The following is a 12,655-nucleotide window of genomic DNA, read 5'->3' on the forward strand; positions in this document are numbered from 1 at the left end:
GGAAGAGAGAATGAGCAGGATGCGTGGGGTCCTTAATTATGCTGGCTGCTTCGCTGAGGCAGCAGGAAGTTTAGATGGACTCAATGGATGGGAGTCTGGTTTACGTGATGGATTGGGCAGCATCTGCGACCTTTTGTAGTTTCTTGTGGTCTTGGGCAGAGCAGAAGCCATACCAAGCTGTGATACAACCAGAAAGAATGCTTTCTATGGTGTTTCTGTAAAAGTTGGTGAGGGTCGTAGCTGACATGCCAAATTTCCTTAGTCTTCTGAGAAAGTAGAGGCGTTAGTGGGCTTTCTCAACTATAGTGTAGGCATGGGGGGTGCAGGACAGATTGTCGGTGATCTGGACACCGAAAAACTTGAAGCTCTCGACCCTTTGTATTTCGTCTTCATTGATGTAGACAGGGGCATGTTCTCCTTTACGCTTTCTGAAGTCGATGACAATCTCCTTCGTTTTATTGATATTGAGAGAGGGATTATTGTCACCGCACCAGTTCACTAGATCATCACCATCATGATCACCAGTTCATCCAAATCATTAAATTTATGTTGTGAATAGCTGGGGTCCCAGCACTGAATCTTGCGGGACCCCACTGGTTACTGCCTGCCACTCTGAAAAGGACTTGTTTATTCCCACTCTCAGCTTCCTGTCTGCCAACTAGTTCTCCATCTATGTCAGTACATTACCCCCAATACCATGAGCTTTTTTGCTCACTAATCTCTTGTGTAAGACCTTGTCAAAGGTCTTTTGAATGTCCAGATATGCAACATCCACTGGTTCACCCTTGTGCACTCTATTGGTCACATCCTCAAAAAATTCCAGAAGATTCGTCAAGCATGACTTCCTTTTAGCGAATCCATGTTGACTTGGACCAATCCTGTCACTGCTTTCCAAATGCTCAGTTATTACATTCTTAATTGACTCCAGCATTTTCCCCGCCACTAATGTCAGGCTAACCGGTCTATAATTCCCCCTTTTCTCTAATTTCTTTTTCAAACTAGGTAGGCTGCTGTACCGGATCCATTTCTCCAATGTTCCAGGCAAGTCTCCGGTCTGGTCGTTTTGACGAGCTGACATTGATAAATTGTGTTCACCTCTCACCTTTGCTTTTGAGCATGTGTGTTGCTTGGAGAAACAGCAGCTCACTGCAATCTAGCCTTTTCTAAATCAGATCTGGAATGTGGAGCATTCTGCCTGAACTAAGTTATAATTCTGCATGTGAAGTAGAGGTCACACAGATCTGAATAATAGAACTACAGGCCGAGTCCTTGGTTAGACATCGCATGGTGTTCATTTTTATCCATTATTGTTTCTTGTTGAAGGAGCTTATTTTTCATCGTCCTTATGTTCGCATGTGAGACTTGGTAACTGTGACCCGTGCAAATTGATAGCAGTGTATGAAGAGAAAGGAAAATTTAGGAAGAGTACTTTTTTCATTTAAAATGCCCCCTTCTCCCTGCTTTAATTAAAGTGCTTGTTTAAAAAATCAACTGAAAGCAGATTGCCTGAGTTGATGGGTTGGAGTCATTGTTGGGGAGGGGCTGCTTGATTGTGGAGCTGCTACCATTTTAACTAAAGGGCCTCAATTTCAGTCTAACCAGTGATTTGTGACCTGGGAGCGGGACCGGGGGGGGGGGGGGGGGGTGTGGTTTGGTTTGTGTATTTTGCAACTACAATATGCTGTCCATGGTTTTTATCAACCACCCCCCCCCCCCCCCCCCCCCCCCGCCGCCACTGCCCCCACCACCATTCCCACTGAACATTCATTCCTTGCCCTGCCCTTCAGAAACTTTCTTGTCTTGACGAGTTGCTTATGTCATGAGTAAAAATTGAAGAAGCAATTAGAACATGGCCTCCAAACTAATGTGCAAGAACCTGTGTCTACAGCTTGTGGCAAATCAGTAAGCCTTAGGATTGCATCACCCTTCCTTACACAGCTGCTTCAGTGATTCCAGATGTTGGAAACTGCCCCAGTGCATTCCATGGGAACTGGAGGTGATCATGCCATTTAAAGGTCATTACCAGAATAACTTGATCAAGGAAAATCTTCCACAGGCTGCGAAATGTACGTTCCCAGTTTGTTGCACAGCTTCCCAGGGTTGGCTCTTGTTAAATCTTCCCTTTTAGTTAATGTAAGATTGGCCTACATGCAGTAATGGATGAACCTCGCTGTATTGAAGCAAATTGCTGTGCTGTATTGAATTGCCTAGTTTAGATTTTGTCATCATTGAGCTGGTTTTATTATATTCAGACCAATACGTTGTGGAACAATTATTATACATTATTCTTAATTTGCCTCTAATTACTTTCTTCACAATACCTGTAACTATTAGTAATTCACGCTACTGTTATACAGCTTGAAATGTTCGCTCCAGCGATAATTAATTGAAGTTTGGAGGGACAGAATCAATACTTGTATTGTGAAGTATTTTTCAGTGTACAATGCAGTAAGAAAATATCGCACCATGGAGAAATTCTGCTGGCAGCGTGGCACATGTGATTTTACTTGTGTAATATATCAACTCAGTGAATACAGTTAAACCTAATGAAAGGAAATTTTTGAGTCTTTTAAAAATATTTGCCAGTGTTGAACTGAGGTGAAATTGGGCATGCTGAGCAATTTTCCCTTGGTTTTATTGACTATCCACTTGATTTGTCTACCCGAAAACATTTGGGGGTTGGATTGTGGGTTGGGGACAGTGAAATGTATGCTCCCATATAAGATGACAGACAACAAAGCTTATGTCAACCATGTTCTTATCTTGTTGGCAAGCACTTAAAATAATTTTCATAATCAGAAGTGAGGAAGACCATTGTACATGTTTTAGTTTGCCTAGCTGGAAGAACTTCACTGCCCTGTCATCGTGCCAAACTACCAAAACAGTGGCTAGGAATAGCTAGAGGAGTAGAGGAGAATGGATATCACTTTTGGCAGGATATGAATAGAGGCAGAGCTTAGAATTTGTAGAATTGGAAAAATATTTGAAAAAGCGGACTTATCGAATGATTCCTCGCAATTGGAGTAATTTTGTTTTTGCAGAATACAATTTGAATTATGTGATCTGAATTTCACAATCTAAGTAGCTGTGAAGTTGGAATTTTGTGCTTAAGAATGTATGATCAAATAATTTAAGCAGCATGATATTCAGAGGAGGAGACGACTGTAAAAGAATTCAGCGCAAGAGAAGGGATGTGGGATCAGAGCAGACAGAGGCCTGGCATCGGAATGACGCACCAAATGGGTGCCGGCTGTGCTGGAATTTGATTAATGTTGATGGTTTTACCTCTGCTATCTCTACATTTGCTGATCGCTGTAAGAACTTTCAAACATTAGTAATTTCTTTGCCTTTTATTGTTTGAACCTGTGCTCTTTTGTCCTCCTGCCATGGCTTGGTATCAAATACATTAGATGAATTAAAGGATATTTTCCGACAGAATTATCGCTCAGTTGTCTCCTTTAAAGACTCAAAAGCGTAAGCTTATAAATGATCATAACTCAGTCCTCTGGCACTAGGGATCTATATAATGACTCTTCTCTGAACCGCTTCCAAGCTTTGATTAGCTCCCTTATGTCCCAACAAGATTGGGCACAGTAATCATGATGCAGTGTCAGCAGAGCATTGTATGATTTGAGTATGCTTTTGTGTGATTTGTTCTCCAGCTGTAATTTCATTGATCATTAATGTTAACTCTTGTTGACTAACTTCATTCTCCTCATCTTCTGCCAATTTTTAATGTCGTCATTGAGTCCGACGAGATCACTTCTGTTTTTCAATGCATGGCAGAGTCTAGACTGAAGCTAGGAATTGGGAAAGAAATTTGTCATTTATATCATGCAGGTGAGGGGAATTCTCTGCTTTTGTGCTGCTGGTGGGTTGACTTGTCTGAAAAAATCCTTTGCAGGGAGAGAGAACTGAGGGGGAGACACTGCTTGCATATGGGTTAGAGAGTTCAGACACTTTGCCCATTTCTTGGCATGTATTGGGTATATGTCTACCAGTTTCCAAAACCCATTAGCAGGTCAATTCTGCATCGTACAAGTGAGCTGTCACCTAGCTCCAGTGTAGCTCATGTGCAATTCATGTTTGGTTTTAGATTCCAAAGTCTTCTGATTAAGAGGCATAATTTTCAAGTGGGGATGGAGGACCAGATGACATTTTATCCTTGTATGAACTTAACCTGAGGTAAACAAAAGGTCCGGTGAAATACAGAATGCTAAATAGTTGGGAGGGAGTGACTAGGCTGTGTAATCAAATGCCTTGGTTCAGATAACAATCCATCTAACCCTTGACTGAGGTTTCAATTTTCTAATTGAATTGGTATTGTATGGGATTTTAGAATTCACCTTGGCTAAGTATGTGGAAGGGTTGGAGATTCTTGCTATTTTTGGGTCTTGCTACAGTTCTCTGCAGTCACCAGAGTGGGTATTATTCTGCAATCACATTACTGCAGCTTTGCTGCAGCAAGATTGTGATCTTTCCCCTTACTAGAGGGTGCTGTTTCAATGTTCCCTGCCAATTTTGTCCATCTTAAAAATGCTGCAGAATGATTCCATGGACACCAGCTTGATTTGTGATTGCAAGCAGTCATTTTTTTTTGTTTGTGAGCTCATATGGTGGTTTGAGCATGGAGCTCCCCAGCTGAACCTGATCCTTGCTACATGTGCATTTTGTAGCAAGAGTCACGAGGTAGTGATCAGAAGCTGATGCCCAGATTAAGCTTTTTCTTCCTTTATTTCTTTCTGCATCTCTCCTTTTCTTTCTCTCTTTCTTCTCTGCCTCTGTGCTCTTGCATTCTCCGATTCTCTTGCTTTTCTCTCGCCTTGCTTAATCAGGATGAGGCCAGTTATGGAACAGTATTATTACTTTAATAACAGATAACTCTTGAGAACATGAACTAAATTTAAGACCTTCCTGTTTTGTGTTACCCACTTTCATAGCACTTGGTGCACTCATATCTGTTTTCCTTACTGAAGTTCATTTAAAAGCGGTGCTGCATTTTCTTGGAAGCCAAGTTCTCAGGGATTGTTGTTTCTGCTTCACCATTTTTCTTCTTTGAGAAAAATACAGCATATTTGGGTGAAATCTAATCTAGTAGTCCTGTGGCTTTGGTGTGAATTCTAGATGTATTGAGATTCCAAATGGATGTGGTTATAAGAGGCAGTTTTGCAAACTATGAACCTCGATTTCTGATCAGACCAGAGGCATTTGGTATTTTTTTCCAAATACAACTGTTTTATGGCTGCTGAGCTTTGTGTGTTTTAAAAAGTGGCACTGACTCTTTGACATCCAGCTAAGTTTTAATTCTGGAGTGGCTTTTCTTGGACTAAAATGTTAAAAACAAAATCTTACCAGTCACATTTCGCTGATGACTCGTGTGTTTTCAAGTGGCAGAAAGCAAGAAGATCCAAATATTAGTTGCTGGCCGGCTGAATTAGCTGATTTTAGTTGGTGCGAAAGGATGCATCCAAGATTTGATCTTTTCTTGCCAGGGGGAAAATCAGAAATGGTTGCTGCTCCTAATTGTTATCCAGTGAGCCTTGCTGCAGGTGGGTGTGGATATTAGATCCGTAGAATCCCTACAGGGCAGGAAGAGGCTATTTGACCCATTTGAGTGCACCAACTCTCCAAAAGATCATCCTTCCTATGCTTGCCATATCCCCGTAACCCTGTGCCCTTATCAGTCATCTCCCTAACCTACACATCTTTGGACGTACTGGACAAATAAAGGATGGGATCAATCTTGGCTTACGTGTGCCCAGTAATTTGATATTTCAAAAATATCCAGATGGCTTTTATTCATTGCAAGATATCAGAAACTACATGGCACCAGTAAGGCAACCAAAGCTAGGAAAGTGACCTAACAATACAACTCTATCCCAAGAATCTGCAAATCCTGTTAAAATGCTTTACATTTCAAGTAGTTAGACTCCCTGACCCTCCAGGATCTGTGCTTTTGAGGTGGGTGAGAAGAGCAGATTTCACCTGCTATTGAGTCTTGCCCAGTAAAGTGATTGATGTAAAAATATAAAATGCTGGAAAGCTCAGCAGGTCTGGCATCATTGTTTCATGTCCAAGATGACTTTTTTTTTGCAACCTTTCGGAAGTGACAGCAAGAAACAATTCAATTTCCATGTGATAAAAACTTCAGGCATTATAATCCAGTGGCTTTGATGGCGGTCCCATCAGTGGAACTAGATTGGAGAATATTTGAGCCTGACAGTGCATTGATTGAAACTAGACTTGGTCAATTCCAGCAGTGCTCACTAATTTTAATTTGATATTACAGTTTTGTACCTGATACTTCAGTATTTGTACTAGAGAAATTTTTATTTTAAAAACAGTATCTCAACATTTATTTGGAGTCAAAAAGAAATTTCAGCTGTTCGGGTAAGGATTCATAGTGTTGAGGGGAACAAAAGTTGAGACTTGAGTCTGCGCTTAGCCATTGTAAATATCACAGTGGAAAAAATAAGTGGAATTGTCTTTTACTAGTTGCTGGTTTACTACCCCACCACTGCAGTAAAGGCAAACCAACATCATGAACAGCAGCCTCAGGATTGTTCCTCCTCTGTCCCTGTCATTGTGACAATCATTTGGGGGAATTCATCTACATGGTGTTGCTGGTTAGATTTGAAATATATGCCACATCAAGGTCCATGTGCTGGAGCAATATAATTAGTTAATTGTTTAGTTTTAGAAGAGTTTCATCCTCTAAGGAGCTGAAGTATTAAGTTAATCTTTCTCTACACCCTAGCTATGACTGTAACACTACATTCTGTACTGCCTTTTCCTTCTCTATGAACAGTATGTTTTGTCTGTATAGCGCGCAAGAAACAATACTTTTCACCATGTTAATATATGTGACAATAAATTAAATCAGAAGTACAGTATGATTGGAGAAGGCTTGTATCAAGTCAAAAATGCTTATTTCCCAATGCAGTATCATCAGGCTGGGAATTTATATGCAAGATCATGTGTTCACGGTATTTGTAACATGGCCAGGCTATCTGATAAGTGCAAAGGAACATCTTGTTGGGACTGTTAACTTGTATGACTTAAACTTTAATGAAAGCATTGTTTAACTTTGTGTAGGTGGTTTTGTTTTAAGACCTTGTACTTGGGGCAGATGATTAGCATAACTGAATGAGAAGCAACTAGGGAATATCTGAAGGCTTTGCACATGGCTGATCGTCTGGTGTTTGAAAGAGCTAAGCGACCAATTGATTGTTTTCTGTTCCTCACCCTGACAGACCATGTTATATCCTCGCTTAATGTGTTCTGAGGAAATGACATTGAAGATGCTTATGTTACAGTCATGGATCGTGCCACATATACAACTTTCCGTTTCCCATGCCGTGTAGATCTACAAAGTCTGCATTATTATATTGGTCCATATTTTCCCAACCCAAGATTCTTTTGCATTGTACTATTGGATCAGTTCCTATACAGACTCTATGGGACAACCCATGAACAAAAACTAGCAGAGTGAACCTGTATTCTCTGAAATTTAAAAGAATGAGAAGTGATCACATGAAAACATATAAAATTCTTCAGCATGCTTGACAGGAGAGGTGCTGAGAGGCTGTCTTCCTTGACTGAATAGTCTAGAACTAGGACTCTATCTTGGACTTTGGTTTCTGCCAGCTTGGGCAGAATAAGAAATTTCTTGACTCAGGATTTTGGATCTTAGAATTTTTTTATCTCCCGTCAGCTGTTGCTGCTCAGTTCTGTGTATTTAAGAATAGATCAATATATTTGTTTACCAAGGGAATTAAGGGATCTGAGGATAGATAGATTGGGAAAGTGGAGTTGAAGGAGAAGATAATCTATGATCTTATTGAATGACAAAGTAGGCTCGAGGAACTGCGTTGCCTCCTGTTCATTTTTCTTAGATGCATTGTCAACATTTTCATTGAAACAGAATCTTCAGAATGCTAAAGCTTGAGTTAGTCGAATATTCTGTTTATTTTATCTGGCCTTTCTGGATTTTGTATTTATCACAAGTGTCTTGGGAGGCTTGGTGAACTGATAACTTTCAGAGAACATGATACTAAGTTATTGTTTTCAAGGCAAGCTTACAAAAAAGGAAATGGTTGTGCTGTTTAGGTAGGATACCAGTGACCAAACTTTGTGCACCGTCAAGAATAAGCAAAGGGGATTTAATTTTTTTAAAAAAACTTACAAAGGACATGGGCAGAAAAATAGTGAATGCCCCAACTGGACTGTGATTATAGGACACTGACACTTGTAATGCACTTTGTAATAAAACAAATGCCTGCTTTATAGTTGGGTCTGCACTTCTTGCACTAATGACCTCCAAAAGCTTTAAATTTGGTCAAAAGTGCACAAGTCCATTCGTAACCAATTTCATGTTAGTAACAAAAATTTCATGAAATGTGTGTTGTCTGGATGGCAAAGTTCTTCATTTTTCAAGAAGAGTAGCTGGTAATGGAATAGACGAGAGTGGTATTTTTAAAGCTAGGTCAGTAAAAAAAACTGCTGAAATCTTCAGAGAAAGCTGGGCACCCATGCAATGATGCTGGCTACTGTGTAAACAAGTGCCTTTTTACTTAACTAATAGGTTACAACAACCAAATTCAACTGCATTGTTCTTTAATATAATTCAGTGTTCTCAGGCATTGTACCCTTGAATATTACTTCACTTTCAAACTGCATCCACTACCAAAGGTGCCAGCTGGGAATCCTTGAAACAGTGACTTGTTGGCTATTTCTCTCTCATTTGAGACTGACTATGGTCAACAAGTATGTGTAAGTTATTGTATTCCATGAGGCAGTCCATTCAAGAATGCTGCTGCAGCTTCCAGAGGGTTTATAAATGTTGCATGGTATTCACTCCTGATGATTGTTGAAGAGAGCTGTGGTTTTATCTTTGATATCAACACAAGGCTCAAAAGGCACTTCATGAGCTCTAAAGAGGAGGTATGAGAAGCAAATTTCAACTTTGGAGATTGTAGTTTTCAGTTAACTAGACAATTTTACATTAGCAGAGATAATTCCAAGTTATTATATTTAGTGCAATGTATTGGAAATCCTGCACACTTTAAAATAATGACAGTAGGAATCAAGTAATGGTAAATGTCAAAATCTAACTAAATATTGGGAAGACTGAAGGTATTAGGTTGAATTTTCCCATCTTGGATTTTTTTCTGAATGGTGGGACCATTTTTGGGTTGTGAATTCAATTGCTGAACTGCTGGTACAATCTTTTGGGAGATGTCTGAATAGGATCCTCTGTATACTGGGTAGTTTTCAACATGGACCACTGAACTGCGGGAGGATGGTTGCTGGCAATCAGGAGATTCATTTGCCCATGTTTGAGCTGATGCCACAAGACTTTATTGGGGACCTGAGTCAATGGTGAGGACTTCCAAGGCCATTCCCTCCCAATAATGCTGCCTACTTTGGTATGTTTGACCTGTGGCAAGACCGAACAGACTGAGAAATGGTGATGGAGGAGTCTAGGACATTGGCGGTAAGGTGTAACTTGGTGACTTGTGGTGATGTCAGGCCTGTCTAGTTTGTGGGGCAAATGTCTCAATTTTGGCACCAGCCCTCGGGTTGACTGGATAGGATGTACTTTGTTGTGTCCATAGTCTTGGTTGATTTTGGGTTGTCTACCTGGTTTCCTACTTTATTCCTGATTTAACTTTAACTAAGCTCTTTGGTTATAATGTGCTGTTTTAACAAAATATAGTTTGGAATAAGACTAATTCATCCTAAACTTTGAAGAACCTATCTTGATAGTATTTGAGATTCCCAATATTTTGCTGTATTCCGACTAGATCATATTCTGCTCAGAACCCAGTACAGTATATTGCATTTATATTAACTGAATTAAGTAGTTTTGTTTATTTTAAGTTCCTGCAGTGATTTCTTTGAAATTGTATGTGCATTTTGTTTCCGGTGTTTTCCTTGACACTTTTCCCTTTCAGAATTGAAAGCAAACATGAAGTAACCATACTGGGTGGTTTGAACGAATTTGTAGTCAAGTTTTATGGACCACAAGGAAGTAAGTTGACCAATGTCTCCCATTTGTTCATTGCTGCTATACATGTAAGTTTAAATTTATTTTAGTGTCGCAGGTAGGTTCACATTAACACTGCAATGAAGTTAGTGTGAAAATCCCCTCGTTGCCCACACTCCGGCGCCTGTTCGGGTTACACTGAGGGAGAATTTAGCATGGTCAAAGCATCTAACCAGCATGCCTTTCGGACTGTGGGAAGAAACCAGAGCACCCAGAGGAATTCCACGCAGACCCAGGGAGAATGTGCAAACGCCAGTGACCCAAGCCGGGAATCAAACCCAGGTCCTTGGCCATGTGAGGCAGCAGTGCTATCTACAGTTCAATTAAACTTGAACGAGAATGTTTTGAGAAGTCCATGCCTTGCAATTATTGGGTTAAGGGATAACAGAGCACGTAACTCCTCAATTTGAGTGATTTAACAGCATTGTGCAATTCCATTATGAGTTCACTTATTTTACACCACATGCTTGTGAGGTGAGTTGAGACTTCTGATATTTCTTTTTAATCAAAATGTGTTGATTTTGGTGCCAGAGTTTGTTCGTCTGCTTGCTGTCCCTTCTAATAGAAGTTGCATTTTCAGATCTTAGATGAAGACATGACTTTTTCTGTTAGGTTATGTTCTTAGCACCATGAAGACCTCTGGCTGGGGTGTAATTTAAGCAAAGTTAAGCTCTCTCCAGTCCCTTGCCAAAGTGACCATTGTAACATATGAACCTCAGCCTTCTCGGGTGGGTATTACGATCAAGTCTGACTTTTTGTCAATTTAAAATCCACCCTGCTCTGTCCCGTGTTATGTACTGGACGTTAATCAGGACCAAGAAGCTTGACAATATCCTATTTTTGTCCCTACACAAGGAACACTTGAGATCAATTGTACTGTTCCCACATGCTTTGGTTGAAGTCAGCTAACTAAGGATGAGCAGGGGTTTGAAACAGTGACTCATCCTGTCTTTGTGGCTTGATAAACTATGATTATTAACCATCTTGGGTCTGGGGATGACTTTTTATGTCCATTTTAAACTGTGATGTATTTGCTTGATTTGTTGCTTCAGAGAGACTTTAACCTTTTAATGGTGAAAGATTTATTTACCCAGCACAGTTGCTAATCTTGTTACTGATGAACTATAAATCCTCGTCCTAGGACAAGTCTTCGGCTGCCTTGTGTGTCAGTGGATATATATTAACGCATGGTGAGTTAATGCACCATACAGACCAAGAAAGTCCCAGGCTTGACCTTGGTCTCCACTGAGTTAATAAGCATCAGCCAAGGCAACAATGAGGGAATCTCGCTCAACCTTGAGGCTGCTGAATTCGGTAAGAAGGGAGGCAGAATCTGTTTCTGTTCCTGATTGCTAACCCTGTGACAGTGCTGGATATGCACGTGCACTGGGTGAGAGAGGATGAGGCTCAACTGTGGTGCTGATCAACAATAATGAATTATTCTTTCAATGAAGTATCAGCGGGCTGTTGTGAGTCTGATGTAATACGGACGGAATTGCTGTTTTAAGCAAGAGAATCTGCTGACGGAGGAAGTAGTTGGTATGATACCATTGGGGAAATGCACATATTTATTGCTCTGTTTTCCATGCTACTTGCATAAAGCAAACAGTAAGATTGTTTTCTGATCTTGCAAGATGTTTGCAGGACTGAAAATGATCCTATGCCGCTAATTTTATTTTGCACATCACCAGGAAACTGGCTCACATGCACTAGAAAGAGAAAGTAAAGCAGTTTCTTTAAATTACATATATTAGGGTAATATTGAACCTACAGCAGTACTTTGACGTAATTCTAATGCAAGGCACCCTTTCCTTTGGTTCTGGGGGTAATTTCTTTTGCCTATTTTGCTAGCCATATATGGTTTTGTCTTGGACTCGGTCAATGAACAGGAAACTGACTTAGCTGCATAATGGATTCATAAGTTTCTCAGGCAGTGTGAACCTGCCAGATGGATCACAAAGGACTGATGCTGTCCTTTGTTCATGCTATGTTTGGTGACCTCAGCTGGAGTTGTATCCTAGATCCTAAAATTGTACTCCAAATTAGAGCAAAATTGTCCAAAGTTTACACTCCTCTCTCCCATCTTTTTTTTGTCCCTCTCTTAACATGCATGTCAGGAAATGATCTGAACTGGCTCCGCTATATCCCATGAAGTCAATAACCTTGCAGGTTTGGGCATCAAGAACCCTCACATGGATTTGATACAGTGAATGACTGACACCCATGGAAAAGTAAGGAGTTAATGCCCCCACAGTGGGAGAAAATTAGTGAGAAAAACAGTCTGCGAATGCTGGTTGAGCCCTTTTGTTGCACTCATAAATATATACTGATGCACTTGCAAGCTCTGAATACATATCCTTTCGAAGCTTTGCCTGTTTTATTATGAATTTACAATTTAAAAAATCCCTACAGTGCAGAAGGAGGCCATTCGGCCCATTGAGTCTGCACTGATAGTTCCATCCAGGCCTTATCCTCGTAACCCCATGTATTTACCCTGCTAATTTCCTTGACACTAAGGGACAATTTAGCATGGCCAATCAATCTAACCTGCACATTTTGGACTGTGGGAGGAAACTGGAACACCCGGAAGAAACCCACGCAGACAGT

General features: G+C 40.4%; 1 protein-coding gene across 1 annotated transcript in view; it reads left to right on the forward strand.

Annotated features, from left to right (window-relative positions):
* Window positions 1-12,655, forward strand: part of ube2h (ubiquitin-conjugating enzyme E2H (UBC8 homolog, yeast)) — a 127,954-nt gene that overhangs the window by 55,520 nt on the left and 59,779 nt on the right. Inside the window, exon 2 of the mRNA XM_078235801.1 lies at window positions 9,957-10,033. Coding sequence (XP_078091927.1) covers window positions 9,957-10,033 — 77 coding nt within the window. The remainder of the gene's footprint in view (window positions 1-9,956; window positions 10,034-12,655) is intronic.

The sequence above is a fragment of the Mustelus asterias genome, chromosome 19 (assembly GCF_964213995.1).
Source record: "Mustelus asterias chromosome 19, sMusAst1.hap1.1, whole genome shotgun sequence".
NCBI classification, from domain to species: domain Eukaryota; kingdom Metazoa; phylum Chordata; class Chondrichthyes; order Carcharhiniformes; family Triakidae; genus Mustelus; species Mustelus asterias.